The sequence below is a fragment of the Corvus hawaiiensis genome, chromosome 6 (genome assembly GCF_020740725.1).
Source record: "Corvus hawaiiensis isolate bCorHaw1 chromosome 6, bCorHaw1.pri.cur, whole genome shotgun sequence".
Classification (NCBI taxonomy): Eukaryota; Metazoa; Chordata; class Aves; order Passeriformes; family Corvidae; genus Corvus; species Corvus hawaiiensis.
Window position 1 is genome coordinate 23,405,652 of NC_063218.1, and position 24,372 is coordinate 23,430,023.

At 40.7% G+C, this 24,372-nt stretch overlaps 1 protein-coding gene across 11 annotated transcripts in view; it reads right to left on the minus strand.

The window, feature by feature from the left end:
- TTLL5 (tubulin tyrosine ligase like 5) overlaps window positions 1-24,372 on the minus strand; it is a 127,114-nt gene that overhangs the window by 79,242 nt on the left and 23,500 nt on the right. For 10 of the 11 annotated variants that reach the window (XM_048308153.1, XM_048308160.1, XM_048308151.1 and 7 more), the window contains 11 exons: window positions 22,804-22,911; window positions 15,994-16,075; window positions 15,030-15,091; window positions 14,224-14,315; window positions 10,887-10,928; window positions 7,939-8,052; window positions 7,471-7,562; window positions 6,793-6,855; window positions 5,860-5,898; window positions 4,776-4,921; window positions 3,508-3,799 (listed from right to left, as the gene is read on the minus strand). In XM_048308153.1, coding sequence (XP_048164110.1) covers window positions 3,508-3,799; window positions 4,776-4,921; window positions 5,860-5,898; window positions 6,793-6,855; window positions 7,471-7,562; window positions 7,939-8,052; window positions 10,887-10,928; window positions 14,224-14,315; window positions 15,030-15,091; window positions 15,994-16,075; window positions 22,804-22,911 — 1,132 coding nt within the window. The remainder of the gene's footprint in view (window positions 1-3,507; window positions 3,800-4,775; window positions 4,922-5,859; window positions 5,899-6,792; window positions 6,856-7,470; window positions 7,563-7,938; window positions 8,053-10,886; window positions 10,929-14,223; window positions 14,316-15,029; window positions 15,092-15,993; window positions 16,076-22,803; window positions 22,912-24,372) is intronic. The other variant, XM_048308154.1, reaches the window with a different exon arrangement.

The following is a 24,372-nucleotide window of genomic DNA, read 5'->3' on the forward strand; positions in this document are numbered from 1 at the left end:
GGATACAAGCCAAATTTCATTGAGCAAGGCACCACTGAGGAATGAAGGAACATCAGCAAAATCTGCTGTGCAGCTGGCTGAACATGTTGGGAAGCTGTAAGCATGAACCGAGGAGAGGACTGGGAGGGACACATAGCTTCTCATTCCCTCACAATGGCAGTCACTTTAGTATATGCATCTGTTGTGAGAGAAATTGCTGAACTCTTTGCCTAATTCTGTTCATTGTCCCCTTGGTCTAAACCCTATCCTCAAACATTCTGCTCTCCCAGTCTCTGCTCCTCCTCACAGTTTTCCCTATAGTCGCTAGAAACTTTTCATAAGGATATAGCAGCAGATTGGCTTTAGTGTCAGCAAGAGATTTCCCTTTCTATCACAGCAAGTGTCCTAGTATGTTCTGTAAAATTTTAAGTTTCATCTTAAAACAAACTAGAGTTTTGAACCCATTACTTTCCTGAAGTATTACTTCAGAACTTACTGTTCTAATAAATAGGAACCTCCTCTTACTACCCAGCCCAGCTTCACTCCGGAGAAGTTTGTAATTGCTTTTTCTTTTTCCAACACTGTCCTGTATCTTAAATTTAATCCCTGATGGGTCTCCCACCTTGAATGTCTTTATTAACAGAGTTACATCCTTTCATAGCTTTCATTTTATTGGTGTGAACTATCCGCATCTGCCAGTGTCTTCTAACAAAGCACCCACGCTGGTGCCATGATGAGACCAGCAGCTCACCTCCACCTGTGTTCCACTCACAATTTGCCTTCCATGAACGCGGGTGATAGTGTCTGTGTACAATACTCCACATGAAGTCTCAGAAGTATGTCAAGGGATAAACCCTGGAACACATTTGGTGTTTTCATGTATGCAATGAGCTAGAGCTTCGTAAACTTCCTGTGATCAACCAGCATGCAAGATATTTTTCCTCATAATTAATTTCCAGTTGATGTACACCCAGCGGACAGAACTTCTGCTGTAAATTATTAGTTCTTATAAACATCCCCTTGCACTTTGTGCTACTGAATTTCATCCTAGTTATAGTATTTATACCCTCAAAGTCACCCAGTTTTTCTCATATTTAGTCCACTACTTTGGTCTCATGGTAATAACTCCCAAATATTTCCCATTAGCAAATTTCATTAGCACATTTGTATATTTTGTGTCATTCTTGAATTGATTATTAATATCAGCCTCAGACTGATTCCTGAAGAACTTCACCATATTTTTTCTACTTGTTCTCTGCTTCTTATGAATATTCTCAGGTACTTATATAGTCCTTATGACTCCATGTATGAGACCCTGAAATGCTATTAAAAACTCTATGCAGGAATTAAGTCTTTCTGGTTTATGGTTCTGTAAATTTCAGGAACACTATGTTACAGTGTTACACAGAAATCATACCACAGCAGCACTTAATAGAGATCAATGCATCAATTCAGGCAAGAATTGAAGTTCAAATAAAATACATTAGAAGTATCCATGTATCAGCTTAATCATCAACTTTTGCTGCTTCTGTAAGGTCACATAGGGCCAAAGAGGGGCTAAGCCAATGACAAGTTCACAAGAGTCTCAAGCTAACATTCTCTGTAAATAGCTGTACTGCAGCAACTAAAACATGATGAAAATACCTGGTTACAAGCTCTGTCTTCCAGGAACTTCAGGGAACTCCAGAATGCACAGCAGGCCTTGCAACATCTCTGAGCTCTGTATGCTACTAGTCACTACGCCTACCTTTTCTTTCCACATGTGTGGAACATTGGGAGAACTCTCTGAAGCCTAGCTGAGAACTAATACTCTCTACTCCAGGCCACCATGTATCAGAAAAGGCTCTCACCTCAGCTCTCTAGAGCTGTCACATTTGGTTTAGGTGCAATTCAAACATCTCATGACCAGTTCAAGATTTGTGCTGGTAGAAATTAAGGAGCCCCCATTATCAACACCAGCACAATAATACAGGTCTTGGCCTGCACCTGATAGTTCTATGACTAAAAACTTCTCCTTTGGTGTGGGGGATATTGAAACCTGAGGCCTTAAATGCAGGAACAAGCAACTTCCTTTTCGTTTTACTTCCTTGGGAATGGCACAGTTGGGGGAACAAGTTTCCTTTGAGTATCACCTCTTCACCAGTAACACCTGGTGTTAGAAGGCAGATATTTGTGTAGAAGGCAGATATTTCCTCATCAGGCTGACTAAAGGAGAGAGAAGTCCTACAACCTACAACAACTGACTAGAATGGGCCTGGTTTCTCTCGGATGAAAATTCTATTACTTCAGCTCCTCTGCCTGTTGAGCCCATAAGCAAAGCTTACATCAATGACAGATCAGATGGGGCCAAGCCCAGCACAATCTTGGAACATGAGGTCGCCACAACCCTTATACCCTTCTGTGGGGAATCCCAACAGTGCTGGGTGCTGAGCAAGATTCTGCCAGGAACATCAGACAGAGCTTATGTTCTTGGCAGGAGTCAGTTCTATATATACGTAGATATAGACACAGCATTGCTATGTTTATCCTCAAAAGAGGATTCAGAATCTTCCCTGCCACAGCAGCAAATGTCCTTGCCACAATTAGACATCAGAACAAACCCCAAAGCCATTGAATAAGCCATAATTTCTCTCAGAAACTAAACTAAGGAAGCAACAAGAAACATTTTCTATACCTTTGGACATTTTTCACAGAAACCATAATGCTGCTTCTTGTGTAGGAGATGTAGTCTTCCTACACAGATATACATGATCATGCTTTCTTTTTGCACTTTCTGCAATTAGACAGTTTTGCTACCCACATCCAAGGGGAGGATCATGCTTTGAAATATCTGATTAAGACCCTACTTGGTGTTTTTCTATAGAATCTCCTCCAGCACATCTCTTTTTTCCAAGAAACAGAGTCACGCATCAGAACATACTCTGTTCTGCAGCCATACTCAACAACATGCAGTGAAATGTTTCAGTAATTTGTAACTCTCAAACTACCTCCTAATCTTGCTCTCAGAAGGTGATGACCTTGAGCAAAGATTATTACCAGAGGTAAAATTCGAGAAAATGAGATAAAACAAGAAAACTAATTTTATGGAGAGACAGCACTGAGATATTCCTATCCAACCCTTCTTGGATAATTTAACGTATGTTTATAACCACTTCTTGGCAAATGCAAAGAATGAGAAGAAAAAATTTAGAATTCAGTAGCAGGCATCCTGCATTAAGGCAAAGAGGCATTTTAGAAGCCTGAGCTGACAGCGAACAGCTTACACCATCAGATTAAAGAACAGCAATGGAAACTATAGGTCATGCTTTACACTGATCCAGAAGGTCAGGCATTTAGGTAAACTGTCAGACTTTGCAATAGTCTCCCTTCTGTGCCAACAAGATGTCAAGGCAGCCCACAGTTAGACAAAAATCCAGGCCCCTTTTCTAGGGTCTTCTTATCTCCTCACACTCATAACGTGCATCCTCCATAGTTTAACTCATATTAGCTTCAAGTCAAAACTAGAGGCAATATGCAGAAAGCTCTCACCTCAAGTTTCCATGCTTTTGAAGAATCTGAAGCAAGTTAAACTGAGATTCTGAGTCTGGTTTTTGCAGAAACAGCTCTGCTCCATCTCCAGTTTTCTTGTCAGGTTTTTTTGGTAACCTCTCCTTACAAGTAGTTTTCACTGAGTCAGAGAGCTTTGGCTTGTTTTTCCCCTGGGTGTCCGAAAGAGAGCAAACACTTCTATCTACCTCTTCATCTTCATCTCCATCCATCTCCTCTTCCTCCTCACCTTCCATGTCTGACTTGAGGGACAGCTTTGTTGGTTCTGATGTGCCTGTAGTAGAGGAGAAATCACTTATGCTAGTTAAGAAAAAAAAAAGTGGAGAGGACTGTTCTACTATTTATACCCTTTGGTTTACCCCTAAACTCTTCTCTGCTAGAAGGACAGAACACCACCATTTTAGAATAGCATCTTAAGCATGACTGTTCTATATATTATTCTTTCTGCTTGTGCATCAAACAGTTTTGAGAAGCCCATTTTCCCAATACTACAGTATACAGACCAAGATTCTTGTTTTAACCTTACAAATGAAAAAAGAATGCCCACACAAAATCAGAGGCAAAGACATTTTCCTATATTTTATGCTGATTCTTACATATATATAGTGACATATATACACCCATACTTGATATATATACACACACATTTTTGTATGTTGTGAGTCAAATACAGCTACAAAATCTAAACTTCCACATGTGCCAATAAAGATCATACACCTTAACATAGCAGCAAAAAACCATCTTATAACATACAAGCTCTCCTATTGCAGTCAGTATCACACAGCTATTAGAAAGAGTTTAGATAAAGGCTCCAGGAACAGTCACTTGTGGGGATCATTCACCTTTGTACCATTTTAAGTTTCCAACATCAGTCTGGAGAAAGATTTCTCTTCCCAACATCTTAGAGTCACAGCTGTCTAGGAGAAACAATCTGAAAGGTCCTATCTTTCTCTGAAAAGCTGAAGAATTACAGAGGCACACATACTGTTGAATTCTTTACCCAAAATGCAATCACGAGCTCATCTCCAAGCAAACACTGATTACCTTTAATCATATACGTGGGGGTGTGGAAAGGTGAGAATGAAATTCAAGGCACTAAACAAACAAGAAGCTCAGAAATGGAATGAAGTGAAAACTATTAACATTTGAAACCAGAACAACTCCATTCACACAACTCCATTTCAAACAAAAGAGTCCTTTGCTTGCTTGTTTTTGACTAGCTGCTCATCTAAAACTCTAGCCATGCATACCTGATGATCTTTTCTGTGCTGCTCTAGCCTTGCCATGACATCGACGACGCTTCCGTAACTCCAGTGAAACAAGCTTTCTCTCATAAAAGAGAGCATGAGAGTCCACAGCTTCCATCCTCATATCTGGCCTTCCATTAAGACCTGCTCTGGGAAGCACAGTACAGAGATATCCCTCAGTCTCCCTTTGTCCTTCTCTCCCTGATGATACAAGAGACCTTAGTAGATCAAATTTCTTCAAGAAACATTCTTCCTGATACAGGAAGAAATATTTACCATCAGTCTAACTCTGCTCTACTTAAGCCTATAAATGTTTGAAGAGAGTCTTATATGTACTTCACAGAACATCATCTCTCAAAGCCCCAAGACATACTCACCTAGTGTCACACTTTCATGACTGAGCAGCATCTGCCCATCATGCAACAGCTCAGGGCACAATTAATAGAGGAAATTGCAAGAGTACAAAACAACGAAGGGGAATGGAAAGAGAGCACATGGACACCAATCCAGTTGTCCGAACCATTTATGTAGATAGCTTGTTCTTCACTGAGCAGATATAAGAATCTTAACATAATAAAAGTGGAAAATGTCAAACTTGCTCCAAGTTCTACTTAAGGGATGAGGAGCCCTGCCAGATTCCTTAAGGGAAACATACAAAAGTAACAACTTTCTGCCAGTGCACAAAGATCCAGAAAAGTGCTCTCTATGATATGTGGAAACAAGCACAGAAAATTCTTATTGTTTCATTTATCTTTTTAGATCTAACAAAGTGAATATATGAGTGTATGAAGTCCAAAACCCTCATGCATTACAAGATCTTTTGAGAGAGCTGAATGATGATGCTTATTCCATGGCAGGAATACCAAAGTGAGAAGCCTATAAGGAGAAAAAATTAAGGTCCAATGAAAACATGAGCTCTTCACATGTGGGTATATTCTTTTCTCACTGTATTTATGTTTCTAAAATTATTTTCATGGATTTAAGGTAGAAAAGGTGTTGACTCACAACTTGGAAGATGAAGCTGTGGAAATCTAAATTTAGAATAAATCCTACAAAGCACAAATTATTAAATTAAGAAGCTATTTACCGGGATCTCCCAGTGATGAACTCTCTTTTCATCTTGCCCCTACAAAGAGAAAAAGGTCACAAATTACCCTCCATACTGGATCAGCCTTGATTAAAGAGCCTCCATAGTCTTTCACAATATTTACAGAATTACTTGTGGGTTCTATCTGAAAGCAGAAAAATAAAGGGCTCCAAAAGAGGAGACCTGAGCAGCTGTACTACAATTGATGCTTGCATTTGTCTGGTTTAAGCTGGAGAAGGCATCATTTAGAACTACTCTTTAGACACATCCCTAAACGTACACAGAGAAAAAAATTGTACAGCACTGATGCAGGAAGAGCTTCTGTAAATACTGTCTCTCAGCCACCTTGTCTTTACTTGGAAGTTACTTCATAGTGGATCTCAAATTTGCACAAGAACTGTTGAGAAGGAAGGGCATTAAACATACAGTGAAAGACAACTGCATACAACTCCCAGTGGAAGCTCAGCTAGTGGCATGAACTGTCATTTCCACCCAACCACAACCCAGAAAAAGAATCATCAAATCATGACTGCAGATAGGGATACTAAAACACTGGAGAAGTCAATTTCAGGGCTTACTTTACATGAAGACAAGCTTTAATGTGGTTTGAAATTTGAAACAATAGGTAAGCCAGGACCACCTAAAATCCCTTCATAGAGAAACTTAAGTGTTTGAAGTTTTTTCATGTCTATAGTAATACTAGTACTCCAATGATTCCCATGTCTTTTGAGTATTGTCCTTTTTGCCCTTGGTTTCAGAAGAGCAACACAAATCTATGAACAACGGTCATTGGCACACTAGGGAAGAGATGCACAATTATGACCACCCATATAAATCCCAGGCTTGTGTTTATAACATTGGATAAGTGAGGAATCAATCCTTTTTGTACAGTTCATGCCCTTTACCTCTCTCCCAAACAGAAAAGCTCTCTACCTGTCCTTAAACAGACGTGTAGCCAGCATGTAGTTCATTGATGTCTTGTGCTCTAGAAAAGATCTAGGGGAAAAAAAAAACCAAAAAAAACCAAACAGGATTATCAAAACAGAGCTAAACACAATGAAAGGTAGCATAATACAGAAATAAATGATCTCTAAAAGACCATCCCAGAAGTGGATTCAGACAACATGCTGTACCACAACAGAAAAGACGAAAGGAGGAGAGCTATCATTTCTCAGCTGAAGCTCCTGGTGATGTAAGAGGTGGAGAAAACATTACAGACTGGAAAAACAAACTGAGGGAAGTGTAATACAGTATCACTTTCAGAATGAGTGAGTCCTATATGGTGTTTATGGCCTAATGACAAGGTTACACAGTATGCAGCTTGAGGACGTAAAAGCAGTTAGCAAAAATCTGAAAGGAAGACACTTTTATTCTAACAGAAAAGCAATACCAGAAATAATGTCCAACAGCTTTCCACGGGGTGCAGCTATGCAAAGCAGCAGCTGATAAAAACAAGGGATCAGAAAAAAGAATTTTCAACACTAAAATAAACTCTGCCAAAACTTTCAATACATCTTCTTGAATGCCAGGATGGCTGATCTACAGATACCTAACACAGAATATCCCTCAACACAGAGCATCAGTGCCATCCTATCTGATTTTTATTCTCACCCATAAAGGTCCCATGTTAGTGGGGTGGGGAATATCCGGACAAAGCCTCCTCTCCGTTCATTTTCCTCTTTCACTCGCCGAAGAACTTTGATCTGATTTAAAAAAAAAAAAAAAAAGAAAATAGCCAGCAAAATAGATAACAATGAAAAATGAACCTTACAAAAATCTCTGAGTTTCAGAAAACAAGACTATTCAATCCTGCAAATGGACTGGGTACATATGCTATCCTTAAGGAATTTTGTCTTGCATTTAAATTCTGAAGGAGGCTATCACTGCTTCAAGCACATGCCTGCCTGGCATGATTGAAGGCAAGGGCAATACCAGCAGTAAAACTCAAATTCGGTTTCAAAAATCATACTTCTTCTGTCACGTTTTTCATATACATGCACTTGCTCTTTGTTGAGCAAATAAACCCCACATACTGCATGAAAGCCAAGGTAAATTAAAGCTATTTAATAGCCTACTTACCTCCTCCATGGTGAGGCCTAGCACAGAGCTGCTATGCCTTCCTGTTGCTTTTTCCCTGCCTAAGGGCATCGAGCTTTTAACTTCAGCATCACTGGCAGACAGAGGACGGGGACGCTGTAGAGAAGGTGTGAATCCAGATTTTTTTTTTTCCCCTCTCAATTTTCATATTAAAAAAAGTTACATTCAAATTCCAGGACCACATTCCCAGCAGGATCTACACTCCAGAGCACTACAGCCAGAATTCACAATTCCACACTCCAGCTGTTTAAGAGTCCACACCCCAGACTGGACTAAGTGTGAGTATTCAGATTCTTAGATTTTAGCACAGCAGGCACAATTCAGGGATCAGTGCCAGTATTTACACCCCTGGCCCCTTCCAGAAAAACAGGAGACATACCAAAAGCAGCAAAGTCAGGATGTCATACAGAAAAGTCCTCACCCAAGGGGCACTAGAGTCAGCATTCACAGGACCCAAATACACTTGGATTCACACATCAATGGTACCAGAACCATGATTCTGTGTTATAGCTGTTTTGCTACACTAGAACAACAGAACTCTAATTCCCCGGCAAGATAAATGTTGCAGGGAAAAGCTCACCACCTGTTATTCTTTTGTTACTATACTGCTGGATGTCAGCTTGCTACTTCTTGCACTTAACAGACACATCCTGCAGATGTACACAGATACATCATGCAAATTTGCATAAATATGCAATTTTTTTAAAAATAAGACAAGCAAAAATTTGCGGACAGTGTCACTAAGCTTATTTTTAACCTGATGGACAGTCCTGGCCAATTCTAACAAAAGGACAGGAATTCAAAATGCCGTCAAATCATCAGGATTATAAAATTTTTAAATCCAAGCAAGACAGAAATCTTTGAACTTGTTCCCAAGTACATTTAAGCTGGTCTTAGGCTCAGTTTAGATAAACTACCTCTGTAAAAACAGCACTAAAAGAGTCTACTGAGAAGGTCTCAAGCATTTCTACTAAATTCAAAGTTTCTTTTAGCTCTATACTGAGCAAAGAATGCACAGAGAGCCTTAATCTAGAAAGAAGAGAAAAACATGACAGAAACCTTAAGGTGGAAAAGTCCAGGGGAATATCCCATACTGCTCAAATACAAAAAAAATCCATGGCAAGATCAGGATGCATCTTTATTTGAAAAGACTATTGGAATTGAATTCCATTCTCTCCGTTTCATTAAAAATGGCAAGTGGCTATTCAGAATCTGTAGATGAAGCAACAGCAAAAGCAACAGGCATTGCACTAGAATAGGTTATACTGCAGTGATTGGCACAGAAAAATCCAAAGATAAAACAGACATAGCAGGTACCAGCTGAAACATTTTGTTAAGCCTAACTAAAACTGATTGAAAAGAGAAGAGAAAATGAGACAATCTGGATGAGAAGGCAGGAGACACAAAGATTTGCAGAAGAAATAAAAATGCCAGCAATGAAACAGGTTTGCTTGATGCTGTAGATGGCATTAAGTTGAAAGGCTTTTAGTCTTTCTTTCTAAGCCTTCTTCTATTTCAAATCCACAGCTCAAAAACTTTGCTTAACAGCTTTCTCTAAAATCTCCTGATCGGCAACCTTCTCTTAAAAACCATTTCCTGTCACTACCATAACAATCCATCATCATGTGAGAATTGCTGCTCAAAGAGAATATTACAGGAAATTCTTCATCCTATTAAATGATTTGCTTTACTAAGGAAACACTTCAATGAAATCATCTCCATTGTCTCAATACAACGGAGATGATTTTACTGATTACAAGCAGAAAACATATGTCTACATATTGGCCGCTCTGACTCCTCCCTGTGAACAAAACTACATTGCTGTCAAAATGCTAGAGAAAACTCTGTCTTTGCTGGACTTCCTGCACAGTTTTTTCCACGTTTCACTACAGAACACCCTCTGGCTGTAGCACAGAAATGTCTTCAACTTCACAAAGATCTTGTTTCCTCTTTGACCCAGCTTATCTATAAAAGTATGGATAAATCCAACCACTCTGGTATATCTTCAAATTCTGCAAGTATCCCTGGTTCCCAAATAATTATCCTAATTTAATAAGCACTGACAGCAGTTGGCACAAAGATCCTTCCTATTCTCTACAAAACCTCATTTTTCAGTAAGGCTCTTTCCTCAGAGCCTCAGCTGAACTTACAGAGAATGACACATGCAGCAGTGAATAGACTGAATTAGGTTCTCAAGATGATTCCATCTGTCCTACCTTCCCTTCCTGATGGGAAACCTCATTAAAAAAAAAAAAAAAAAATCCCATTACATTTGTGCAGGAAGCCTAGCAGCAAAATAATGCCTAGCATGTCCCCACATGGCCAGGTGCTCAAAATTGTAAACTAACATTGATTTGTCTACATGGCCTGCAAGAAGAGTGACAAATATAACATTTAGAAAGGTAGATCAGTCTCGCTTTAGCTAACAATAGTCCCATATTTTTCCATTAACTTTAATAAATCCTTCTTTTCTCTGCATCTATTTTCATATTTTCAGTTCATTCTCAATTTTTGTGGTGTCCTTCAGAGGACTGTCTGACAGAAAATGATTACTTCTTTTGTACGGCCACCTGAATTTTGCCTGCATAGATTCTCCTGTGCCTACCTTATCATCCAGACTTGTAGTCTTAAAAACTTTGAGAGATTTGATCCAGCTGACCTTGATTCTCAGCACACTTCACCTACTTTTTTTTTAAGCTGCTAGAAGTGATGTAGATATTTTTTCAACATTTGCTTTTGCCACATGGAAACATATGCTGGTGCCATCTCCTGTTTTCATGGTGACGTCCCCCACACCCCCCCCCAGCCCTTGCCCCAGGCTACTCTAACTGTAAAATATATTTGGGGACTAATTATGCCGAAAGCATTGCGCACAGTAACATTTGAAACTGTGGCCCTTATACAGGTGATGAGAGCTCAAGGGTACTTACCAATCTGCCGTTTGCTGTTTGTGACTGTGCAGACACCGGACGCTGCAAGAGACACACAAAGAGAATAAAAATCTTCTGTTCTCCAAGACACTATGATCCCTGCCTGAGTTGTTGAGGACTGGTAAGTACCCTAAACAAAACAGTATAAGCAAAGGGTGGCGAGGCACTGGAAGAGGTTGGTCATTGAAGTTGTGGATGCCCCAACCCTGGAACTGTTCAAAGACAGCTGGATGGGGCTTGGAACAATCTGGTCTAATGGAAGGTGTCCCTGTCCATTGCAGTGGGGTAGGAGCCTGATCATCTTTAAGGTCCCTTCCAATCCAAACTATTCTATGATTCTGTGATAACTGAAGTCCAGAGACAAAGCTAACCACCTGTTTCATCTCAGTTCAGATCCTCCTCATATCCTGCACAAATGTACCCTGTCCCCATTCCAAACACAGCACTCATTTTAACCTCAGATGTGCTCAACTGTGCAAAATGCATCAGGACATATGGTTTTCAAAAGCACACTGAACTCAACTGTGATGACCAAAATTCGTATTTTTGTAAGATAAGAGCCACCCATATAAAAATATTTAATAGCTATGCATCAAGGAGAGAAAGGTGCTGTCAAGTAAAATTGTTCACAGAACAGAGGGGGGAGGAAAAAGTAAAAATCCCAAAATTTTGCAAGTAATTTAATTTAAATATCTCAACAATATTCCAGTTCTTGTGGAGAAACAAGATACTATTTAACATTTTAAAACAGGTGTAAAAACATCAGAATGTGAAGAAGTACCCTGTTGTGGCGATCTGTTTACCCATTTCTTTTTCCTATCCCACACTGTTCCCCCCCCCTCCTTTGCCCTAGCCCCGGCCACTCCCTTGGGCTCTCCCTATCGGTTCCTGTACCCCAACTCCGCCCATGTACCGCCCCTGAGCCCCTGACAAAACCCCCTGCGCCAGCATCACAAGGTCTCTCTGCCTCTGAGGGTCACCAGGACAAGATGTGATTAAAAGTCTTCTTAAACCCTCATGGGAGACCCTTCTCTGCCTCCTTTGCCATCACTGGTTGTAGCACTGACAGCTGCCAGAGCAAAACTGCGAGAGGGTGATAATGGTCACACTGCCCTAAGCAGCTCCGCTGAGCTCTCAGGGAAAGCTGCAGCTTGCTAAACTAAATCTAGCACTACAACACCCTGTATTACTTATCTGGTATCAGGCCTACAAGCAAAACCAGTTTAAGGACAGGGGCAGGTTCAAAGGAAAACAATCATCATTGGAGCTTAGATTTTTCTTGCTTTCAGTGGTATTCAGGCTGTCTTCCTCCTCTCCAACACCCAAGAGGCGCAAATGGTGTAAGAAAGGATTTTCAGGAGACGTATCTATAATTTCTAGCTGTACTACTGGCAAGTTCTTCTCCACAGCTGGTCCACTCAAAACAGATCAAGGTCCCTTCATTGCTTATGATTAACTGAAAGAGCTCCAACCCAAATCAATAAAAAGTTACAAAGGAAGCAGCTAAATTGTCCATTTCCCTAGAGGAAGAAACGCTCAAAGAGTCAAACCAAAAAAACTGCACCCAAAATTTGCAGTCCAGTCTGGTGAAAATCAGAAAAAAGAGTAACCATCTCAAGACAGTTATTCAAGAGAGCTCTCAAGAGCACTGATACCAACAGCTCTTTTCCAAGCAGCAACTTTTACAATAATTAACGACAGCCTATGCGAATGATCAAAACTTAAGACATTATGAAGAAGGTAGAAAAAAAAAGAGATTACATATACCCTTTGCAACAGAGAATTGGAACATATATCAAAGATCCAAAAATCTGAGATAAAATGTATTCAGCAAAGAACAAAACATTCTGGGACCATGGAAAAGATCTAAATGCCTGTTTAGCCATGGGATTTCCACTTAGGTACTTAAGAAAAACATGTTGTAAAACTTTGTCACTGGGTTACAAACCTGTTCCTGTTAAACACAGGTTAGGGGGACCACCCTAATCCCATCTCATAACCAATGCTCTGTCATACGAATCTTTGCACTTTTCAACTGGCCAACCTTACATCTCTTTGTGGGTATTTTTTAAGCAAAATAAAGTTTAAAGCCTCCTTCAAATTCAGTGCTTTACAACACCATAATTTTCTGAGACTGTCTTGTATAATTCTTTTCAGATAAAAGGTGTCAAGGATCAGATCAGGATCTGATCATATCACTCTAAGAAAGAAGGGTACTTTTTTTGGAATGGTTCCTAATTTATCTCATGTACCTTTTGTCTACTACAAAGAGCACCTATACAGTCAGAGGGATCTGTATTTAAAGCACTATCTATTATATTTGTCTTAGAAGTTTCAGACTCAGACATGCATCCTAAAGATATTCAAATCCCATCCTACCAGCTATTCTTCACCTCTCTCATGGTGACTAAAGACTCTGAGTTTTACAAGAGACAAAATATTGCAATTTCTGTGAGATTTCCCTGTACCAAAATGGATAGTGTCTTGGTACACTGTCACTGAATAAAAATGACTTGTCATTTCCTAACTGAACTTGAGCTACACAGCCATGTTGCATGTCCATCACGGCACCATCAGCTGCATAGCTATCAGAGAACACCGTTCACCTATTCACCTAAGGAGAAATGTGTTGAAAGTCCACGTGACATAACAGATCTCCCTGCCTTTTGTGAATGCTCCATTTCCACAGATATTTATGGAATCCATTTCATAGACAAAAGAGATAGAGAACAACTGCCCTTCAGCATTATAGTGCTGAGAAAGCACTACCTCAACAGAAAAGGCAATGGGTAGTCGCAGCAAGCCACAAGAGGCCTCAGTCCAATGATCCACGGGAGATTCCAAAAGAGAATGGGAAAGAAGCCTTAAACTTCAAATGCAAGAAGCTTGTCACCTAGAAGTAGGTCTTGGAGACATTCATAAAGCTCTAGGGTTCTGGAAGCTTATCGTCCACAACAAAATCAAAGTGGCTGAACAGCACAGAACTCAGACGTATCCCCTGAGTCTCTGAGAACCATAGAATGGTTTGGGTTGGAAAATCCTTAAAGGTCATCTAGATCCAACTCCCCTGCCATGGGCAGGGAACTTTCCACTAAACCAGGGTGCTCAAAGCTCCATCCAGCCTGGTCTTGAACACCTCCTGGGATACAGAGTCCACAAACTCTTTGGGCAACACGTTTCAGCGCCTCATCACCCCACACAGTTAAAAATTTCATCTTTCATATTTATGCTAGAAATCCAGATAATCTCGCTCACTGCTTCTCTCACCTGTGAGTCAAATTCAGTGAGAATGACTTCCTGCTATGCTCCTCAGCCAGGCCTTGTAAAACTCACTTACCTGCAGCTTCTGGTATGGATTTCTTCGGACAGTTTCAGATGAATGATAAATGGCCCGGTTTGACCGCTGGCCTGGATCCTGGCATACGAAGCCTATGGGCACCAAGAGCCACAAGAGAACTTTAAGACAGACAAACACTGAAATAATAATCTAGCATTCCTGTTCACAATCTTAGTCTATACATTACCTTCTTGTCCCTGCCCAAGGACCAATAAGGATGCTTTTCTTTTTTATACATTGCTTTGTTTAATCCTAAACTAAATGTAATCCTAAAACGTAATCCTAAAATGTAATTGCATTACATTTTTTGAATAAAAACTGTACCTTGCTTCAAGACCATAAATAAATGGGTTACTGAATAGCAGCACAGAGATAGACTTGGTTTCTTAAACAGCTGAGCAGGCTACCTGATGACAATTCTACTTCTTTCCATATTGGGGCAAACTGCATCAAGCAACTGAACTGAGATGCAAGGGATACTGTGCACAAGACAGTACTCCAGTTCTAGTAACCCAACCAAAACCCACACATTCAAGCTAAAAAATGCATGGATACTAACTCTGAAAGCTAAATAGAGAGTACTGTCTTCAAATACCAAATTAGGGACTCTTAAAACCACCTAAGCATCACAAACAGACAGATAATTCTGAAGTCTCCCTATAGCACTTCTCAGTGCTAAACACAGTTGCTTACTCCTTAACTGGAGTTCACCTCTATTATACTCATCTAATAACATGCAGCTCATAAACCTACCTTCTACTGGTTATAATAAGGGAAAGACTGAAGGATTTTTTTTTTTCACTCACCTACAAGAGTGAACATATCTGAGAGCATGCTAGCTTTGATCTTCAGGTCCAAAGGAGCATCACTGTCCCCACATGCAACAGAGGACAATAGGAATTATTTGTCTGGCATTAAATGAGAGGAATGCATCAGTATTCAGTATATCTCCCAATATAGTTTCTTTGCCTTCTTAACACAGGCAAAAACAACATAGGAAGAAAACTAGGTGATCTTCACATACATACGTAAAGATCAGAGGGCAACAGAATAATCTGTTTATCCTTTTTCCACAGCTTTTAGTGTCCTAATGCAGACTCATACAGCTTTGTTTAGACTCTCCTTGGGGCTAGGAATGTTTTCTTTGAATGTACATATGTTACATTTCATGAAGTAGATAAAAGTTGCTGTTGTAGAATTCTTAAAAACCACACTTAACTATGCCTCTTCCACATAAAATCACAGCTGAGAGATCTACAAAAATAAATCCTAAATTTCCATTAGAGCATGAGGGTCAGCATAAGGGCCAAGTCAACACTCACTCTTTAGAATTTATCTCATGAGAGTACTAGACCAAACATTTGAGCCCAAGCACTCATCTACATACTCAATTAAAGCATAATTGATTGAACTCTGCTTGGACTCCAAAATCTTAAAGCTTATATCAGCCAAGAAGGTTGAAACCCAACACAGTAGTCTGACAGAGCTCCAAAATTTATCTACGATGGGAGATTATGAAGTGTTAACAATAACAATGGAAGAGAAAAAATTAAAAAGTAAATGGAATCCCAACCAGGCTCTTTCAAAACCTATTGCTGCAATAAGTTTGCTAATGTAAAGGAAAAAAGCAAAGGAGTATCCTCTCTGCAAATCAGCAGTGGAACAAAATCTGCAGGAATCATGAAATCATGCCTTCCTAGGATCACAAGTTTCAAAGACAACCATCTCCAGCAACAGTCCCTGCCTCATATTAAGTTGGGAACCACTTACCAGGCCAATGATGGGGACAGGTTCACTTCCAACAGCCAGGGTTTCAGAGTGTCATCAATAAGGACATCAAAACCATAGAGCTCTGAAAACACAGCAGACACTGTAAGTTCACCTTACTGCATCTTTAAGCATTCAGGTAATGTCCAACATTAGTCTCTATCAGGTCCTTTCTATCTAAATTATATATGTTAAATCCAGTAAACTCTCTAGGGATGAACAAATGATAACACTCCTCAAGTGGCAATTTTCACTTCCTCAGAATCAAAATTAAATATATTCTGTCTGTGGAGGAAAGAGGGGAAAAAAAAAATTAGTCTTAGGAAAGTATTATATAGAAAAACAAAAAACTCTTTACTGCCCACCAACTGTAGTTCACGCAGAACTCTACTACTTCCTTTCACATAGAATTGATGCAAGCACAGCAGGTTCAATCTACTTCTTCCACTGGATCCTGGAAACAACAGAACTTCACTCTCCTTTTCACTTTTTAATCCCTTTATTCATTGTTCCAGTCAGCTAGAGAAAATCTTGCTTCTTTCAAGCATCAGTTTCTTTTCAATTATTCCTGTATGTTTTCTGCAATATCCCCATGGGGTTACAAGAGATTTCTCCTCGTCTACATAGACAACCTCCCGTAACTCTTCAGCTTATTGACAACTTGCCACTTTGCAGCAAACCACAACAGAAATATTTTTTCCTTAGTTTCTAAAACATTCATAACACATTACATCTGCTAGATGTGTTCTGCTCTGCACAGGTCAGATTGAAGCCAGCTTCCCATTCCAAGACTGATTTTACTATTTCACTCTATACTCACGTTCTCTCTAGTTTGGAAAGAGCTGCAAGAAGGATGCTACACAATGATGAGTGTAAATCAGAAGTTGGCATTATTGCAATTCCCTCTTCCAGCACTAAGAAATGCGCTTAATAATCATCAGGGCAACTTAAGTAATTTTTTTTTTCAAAACACCACAAAACAGGGTGTTGGCATAGAGGGATTTTCATGGAATTAACCAGTTCCCTAGTGCGTGGAGTAAAAGCAGGAGAAATTCTTTGCCATGTTTCCTTCCTTGAATTCTGGCCTTGGCCTTTTGTTGCCTGCCTGACGTTGATGCTGGCTCTGGGGAGCTGGACCGCTTGACAAGATCTTCCTATGGAGACAGCTGTGCAAAAGCTCATGTAGTTTATAATGGAAAGTTAATGAGCTGGGGGGGGGAAGCTTGGAAGGGGGGAAATGGCAGCAGAGTGAGCATTGCCTGCTCACTTTTCTGGAGTCTGTAGCCAGACATTAAGTGGGAAGCAAAACAGCAGAGAGTTAAAGAGTTGGTTCACTCCAAAGAAATGAGGCTGAATCTACATTTGGCTCTCTTGCTCCCCAGACAGGAATAGCTGCAGTACAGGGAAAAGGACAAGGTGGGGATTTTAAGTGTAAATATTAGCAAAGAATTTTGAACAGGAGAAACTTCTGATGACTTTAATACATTATTTCAAAATACAATCTCAGGTTTGGTGAAGACCCATGACTATTAACAGCACAGAAAACTCCAGTGGGTCAGCAGCTCATGCCCAAGGCAGAGAAGCAATGAGTGGGCCTGCAGCAGCTGCTGGTCTACAACCTTCCAGCCCCAGTCAGGAAGCAGTGCATTTTGTTTTGACTAGCTCCTGCTTCTTTTGCTGCTGGCCATTCCCTCCCCTGGCCCCTCAGAGGGCCTTTGCTAGTATTTTGGCTCCTCTGACTTTGTCCTCCTCTCCCACACAATTCTCTTGCAAATCACTTGCTCTTTAAAGCTCCATCTTTCCCACCCAGTTACTCATTCTGTCCTCTTTTATAAATGCACATGGGAAACCTCTTGACCTCAGCTAGCTCTAACCATGCTGTTGGAGCATCACATTCCTTTCCCTTGTGTCTGCCTTATTTATTAGGACAGTAAGTTCTTTAGGGTATCCCTGTTGACTCAATTCCATTGTTAAACACAAAATCTAATGCCACTTGCAATGACTTAGGGTCTCCTAGGAATCTCCACTGTTGCTCCATAATGCCCCAAGTTTCACATATTCCGAGTTGTATCTACAAGCCCTAGATAGATGTCTCTGCTACCTCGGGGCATCAGGAGCTATGTAATATCTATGTTCTGGCAACTGAATCAAACTCCACAGATTCTGTGTAGGGCTTAGCACAAAGATAACAGTCAAAAGTTTACCTAGAAATATCTTGCTGGCCCTCTTCAATATTTGGGAAATATACTTCCTAGATTAAACACAGTAGTCGTAGTACCCTTTCCACTGTGAAACTCCAATACACTTGTTAAAATAAATACGTAGGCAGGACAAAGATGTGGAATCACACAAGCATAAGGTTATCAAAAGTATATCCTCTGCAATTACCAACTTCAGCAAGACTGCCATTTCCCTCTGCAGAGAGTAAAGAAAACAATGACTGAAAAACATGCCTCACACTGTGGCAACAGTAGGTTCATGACAAGCCATCTAGTGCCACTATTGTATCCTCCTCCACTGCCCTCCTGGAGGCAGTTGTAGACTGCCCCTCAGCCATCTCCAGGATCAACAAGCCAAGCAACCTCAGCTGCCCCTCATCACTCTTGCCCTCAAGACTTCTCACCATATTGGTTGTCCTCCTTCTACATAAACCACTGCTTTCTTTGGTGAAGAAAAGATTACAGCTGAGCATAGCTCATCATTTATACCAAAATCAGACTCAGAATAATCCTTCAACTCTGAAGTCAGAAAAGCTGATAAAGCCATCTTCAAAGCTAACATCAAAGAATGGGAGTTTTGCTGCAAATTGGGCTGCCTTTGTAATCCTAATCTTACTGAGTAAGTCATCACCCACAAAGTGTAAACATGTTCAACCCAGAGTGTGATACCAGAGAGAGTGAAGAGGTTAATATCCCAGAAACCACTTTGGGATATCACTTAACTTCCCTTATAACACTATGCAGGGATAGACCCCCCCATTCCTATAGAAGCTATGACTAGAACACCTATCCTCTGAACTCATTTTACCCTTCAGATTCACCTGACAGTTTTGTTAAATTTGAAGATATAGTTAAATTACAAAATCTACCTTGCTCATCTGCTCATGATGATTTGATGATCATCAGACCATCAAAATAACTGTCTTGAAGGCTACAGGCCTCCTGAATCTGATTGTAGCCAGAGGAGTCTATGAACAACCTTTTTCAGATTCCAATGGCATCTTTACATACTGGCTTCAAAGCAAAGACTGACGGTAACGCTATAAAAATAGAATGGATTAAGCTTTGCCAAAAAAAAAAAGTAATGGTAAGGGAATCCCTGTTCAGCTTTTCTGTGACGTGACATGTCATGTAAGAAACCACAAAAACAGGGGAAATATGTATGGTATATGCATGGCTGCCTTAAGTCACTACGCATGGACTCCCCTCATATCAAGTAAGTGTGTGCAGAAATTCCTTAAGAATTTCAAATTTTTAGTGCCCTGCAAAAGTCATAATGGAGCAGGTCAACACTGTTCAAAACTACAAAAGGCTTCCCCAAATAGGTCAACTGCCACTACTAAGAAAGTTAAATGTTCACGAAAAACAGCAACACAGGTGGTTGAGAAACTGGTGATTAGATACAAATGAAGACTTTTTAAAGTATTTAGCTCCAGGTCAGAACCATTCAAGTTATACAATAGTTTATTGTTTGCTTTTATCTCAATATAGATGTGCTTAGAAACAAAAGGCTGACCAATTCAGCCTTAGGACACAGAAGCAGCTAAATACAGAACTCATTGCTTTGGTGGGATCAATATGCCCATTACCCTATCCTGGCCTGCCTTCTAGAGCGCAGACAAGCTCAACAGTGTCACAGCTGGGTTTACTAGAACTGTAAATGAAACAACAGGACTTAAACCTGTTGCTTCTTTAGGCTTACATTTCAGTGAGTGCAGAAAATGGTGCTACAGTGGCTGCTGGCAAAAATATGTGCTGCACCCAACTGCCTTCAATTCATGCCCTACTAAACCATCCCAAAGGGAGATTTTCATTCTGCCTGAAAGCAGGTCTTACTGCCTTTTCTAGCCTACCCAGAAGTGCTTACTTCAGGAGGGAGAAAAATGCAGTCAGTAATCAGCTTGGGCATATGCAGCCCTATTGTACCTCCTGTTCCACACTGAGATGTCACATCCCTCAAGTAAGTGCAAAATATAGAAAGGCTCCAGAAGTAACACTCGACTCAGCTGGCAACCAGCTTCAGGACAGTGCAGTGATTTGGAGAGTTGTAGCATGCCCTCCTCTGGAGTTATTTACTGGTTAAAACAATTTTTACTAGGAGCTTAATTTTACATAAGGAATTATTAGCTAATCACAAAGAACAAAATAGAGGTTTGGGATCACTTTGTTAATAACAGTGCATGAACAAGGCAACAAAATCATGTAGTACTTGTAGTGTTTTCTGTGATGCACTTCAAAGCAACAAAACTGAGCATCCCAAGTCCTTTGAAAACTGATTATTGCTAGAATGCAGTAAATAGCTCACATTATATGGCCAAAATTGGACTCACTACACTCTTTACACAAACTGTCACCAGCACTGTGTTTTGACATTAGAAAATGAACCATCCTGACCTACCACTCTCATTTTCTAGGCAAGCATTGGTAGCAGGAACCAGCCTGTCTCACCAGTCTTATTTTACAAAATGAAGAAGCCATGGATAAATTCTCTTCCTTTAAATCTAGGAAACAAGTATATCACATATAAAAACATTTACTTGAGAAAGAACTGAAGGACGACAGCAGTACTAAACTGTTACAGAAGTAAAGCGGGCAATGTCACCTAGACAATTAAGTATTTGTGATTTAATTTTTAGGAAGAAAATGTCAATTGTACAGGAGTTCTATTCCCTAGAACAGCATTACAAACACTAGGATAAAATACAACTTAGTTATGTTTTTTAGAAGATTTCCAAACAAGACCCTTCTCTGCATCTGAATTTCAGATAAAGGTTTCTGAAGTCTGAGATACTTTTCACATGATCAGCCGTTATCAGGACACACACTCAGTTTCATTGTTCACAGCTCAGAATGAAAAAAAAACAAAAACAAAAAACCCAGGCTCTTGTGAGACTCTACATGCTGCCTTGAAATCTTCATTCCCAGTTTTCTCCTTCATGCTAACAGCTATGAACTGAACCATTATGAGCATTTCCAGCTGAAACTGAATATTTACAACAAGGTTAAAAGTGGTACAACCAAAAAGTGTCAGAACAAGACACACAGATGACAAATGAACCATACAGCATGATGAAAGTTCAAATCCTTGAGACAAGGACCACCACTTAATTGTGGGGGAAGGTGGCAGAAAGTAATGAGCTCTGGAAATGCCTAAGTCTCCCTAGGGAAGCAGTATGGCTCCTACTTAAGCCCTCTTTCCTGGGAAGCTCTTAATTTATGTTTACACTGAAATAAACAGAACAAAACAGTTTATTTGTGGGGGACCATCTGAGAGGGTGGTTAGTGCAGCCCTGGGGAGGCAGCAGGAAGTGGGATAACCTCAGAGCCGGGCCCAGCAGAAAGTACATGAGGAACATTAGTTTCCATACACACAGCTCAGAGGAATCTAGAGATACAACTGAGGAAGGAAAAGGGAGAAGCCAAAAAAGAGGCAGCTAAAGTGGTTTTGGTGTGTCTTTTTTTTCACCTAGACAATAAAGTGCCATTTCACTGAGCCTATTATCTAACTCGTAAATCCCCATGTATGACCAGGTCCTTCAACTTTGAACAAAGGCATGAGAGTCAGTCAGGAGAAACTATGGTGGGAGTGGTAGCTAGTTTTGGGAGGTAACTAAACAACCTATCAGTCATGGCTCCTTGATTCCTGACTGTCTTATCACCCCCAAATAGCCAAAGATGCATTTGTGCTGGAGTGTTGAAAGCTGTGGAATTGTCAATACCTAAGTGTAATGCAAGTACCACATAAATGGATTTTTTTTACCTGTCACAGCTAGTTTAAATATAAGTCCCAATACCTAAACACAAGATAGCTGAAGCCAAGCTTGGCCTTTGGTTTAAGCACTGACTGCGACTTCATCTTCGTGCATGCATCCACATGAGTGAAGAACGGCTAGGAGCAGGAGGAGGCCTCTTTAGGGAAGGCTGGGAAGCAGCCACTGGAAAGTGGGAGAAGGCACACTGTGGTACCAGCCGCTGCTTTCTGGAGCTCGTCCCAGCATGTGCTGGCAGCAAGCTCTCCAGCCCCTGGGCCAGCACATAGCTGCGCGCAGCTCCTGCCAGCAGCGGGCTCGGACGCCCCCACGCGGCACAGACCATCCGCCGCCACCGGCATTCCAGGCACTGCCACACACGTTCTCTCCCCGTCCTCGCACGCACGCACGCACGCAGGAAAATGCAAAATTAAATTGCGCTAGATGGTTCAAGAGAAAATAGCAAATGCTCTAAAAACGTGTTTAATCACCCACAGCCGTTCTTTGCAAGGGCACCAGTAAATCACCAACTTCCCAGCACTTCCCCAAGTTCCCCTTCAAGTCCCTCTCATCATTATTACATTTTCATTTTCTAGCACAAGATTATGATCAATGGCACTGACACAGGGTGAACTAAGATTCACTGGCCCCTGCCCTCACCGAGGTTTATGCTGAAGAAAATAAACAAAACAAAACAACCAAAATAGGATCCAGCTTCCCTGCAAATAGGGAATGCGTATTTCTTCCCTGCAATGGGGAATGCGTATTTCTCTCTAGCATAACAAAACTGGAGGTTCCAAACAGTATTCAAGAGGCAATCAACAAAGACGTCCCCACTGCCTTACCAAAACAGCTGCCGCGATGTGAAAGAAAACTTTTACAAGCTGAAGCAATGGACAGCTCAGCAGAAACTAGTGTCTTGATAATCAGGTCCTCCACGTTGGCCATCAGCGCTGCAGGGGGAGGGAGGCAGGGGATGAAAAAGGAAGAAAGTAGATTGTGAAGTAACACACAATATCCAGAAAGGCATGAGAATATGTATATGGAGACACACCTTTGTGAATCAAAGCACATGAGACCCTACGGATGACAAAGCAATGATGCTTGGAAATCCATGCAAGCCTAAGTATATAGAGACATGCATAGTATCCTAGTGCAAAAATACTCACAAATGAGAATGTGAGAATGATAAATGTGAGTGTATGTACAGTGCAGGTAAGCAGAAACATATGGCAAACACATCAGCACAAGTCAGCTGGAGTCTGACCGCTGCCCACTCAGAGTATTAGGAAGGATTAAACAAGAGTTAAACAAGAGTGGGTTAGTGAGATAAGCCCTCAAACTTACAGAGAATAAGCCATAGCCACTGAGAGATAAAAATCTTTCTTGTGAACTTTTATGAGATAAGTGTTTTGTGTGACACTGCACCTTCCTCTAAAGCAGCTGTTCCCATACCAAATTTCATAAATCTTTTCAAAATTATATGACTGGTGACAGCTCCCAGTCCTGCTGACCTATAGATAACCCACAGTAAGAAAGCACTCTCCAGCTCCAGCATGAGCCTGTGAACAGAACTCAGGAACAGGAATCTAAGCAGACAGAGGAAGCAAAAGGCAAGAAAAGATGCACATTAGACGTAGACCTGGATTCTACACTGGACTTGGGATGAGTCATGCAATAGAAAGAACACCACACTGGTTTTGTTTTCAAGGACAAGCAATAGAGAAGTGAGAGGAGGGAGAAATGAACAAATACTGGAGTCATAGGCTCAAAAGGTAGTAAGGATGAAAGGACAGCCTTCCCCACCCCTCAAAGGGAGCACAAGCAAATCCACACAGACATTTGGCAATCCCTGCTTCAAAGAATATCTTCTACAAACCACTTGACTAGAGAGTTTACTTTAGGTCTACAATTACTATTTCTCATGCTCAGATGACATGCAGAGACCTGAACAATTACAGAAAGAGCATGCAAGCAAATTCAGATGTGAACTTCTGTACCAGAAAACAACTAAGTGAAACCAACACAGCATGGAAACATCCCAGCACACATAAACAACCCAGAGCACAAAAACCCTGCCAGCCCAGACAAGGCCAGCACTTTTCAGCCAGCATTCTGCCTCCCTATGACCAGAACCAGATGCATCAGAGAAAGGTGCAAGTCTTATAATGGATAGTTAAGGAAATCTGCTTGCATTGCTCAGTAGTTTACTTAATTATTAAGAGTGTGTATTTTATACTTGAGGTTGGGGTGAGGTGTGGAGCTGTATCAATATTAATAACTATGCATTCACAGCTTGCTGAACACATATGGTGCAAGGGATTGGACAGCCATGCACGCATATGATGGAAAAAAAGTCTACTTCCATCTGAAAGCCAGATTCAAACCCCTTTCTCCAACATTCAAGTCTTCCT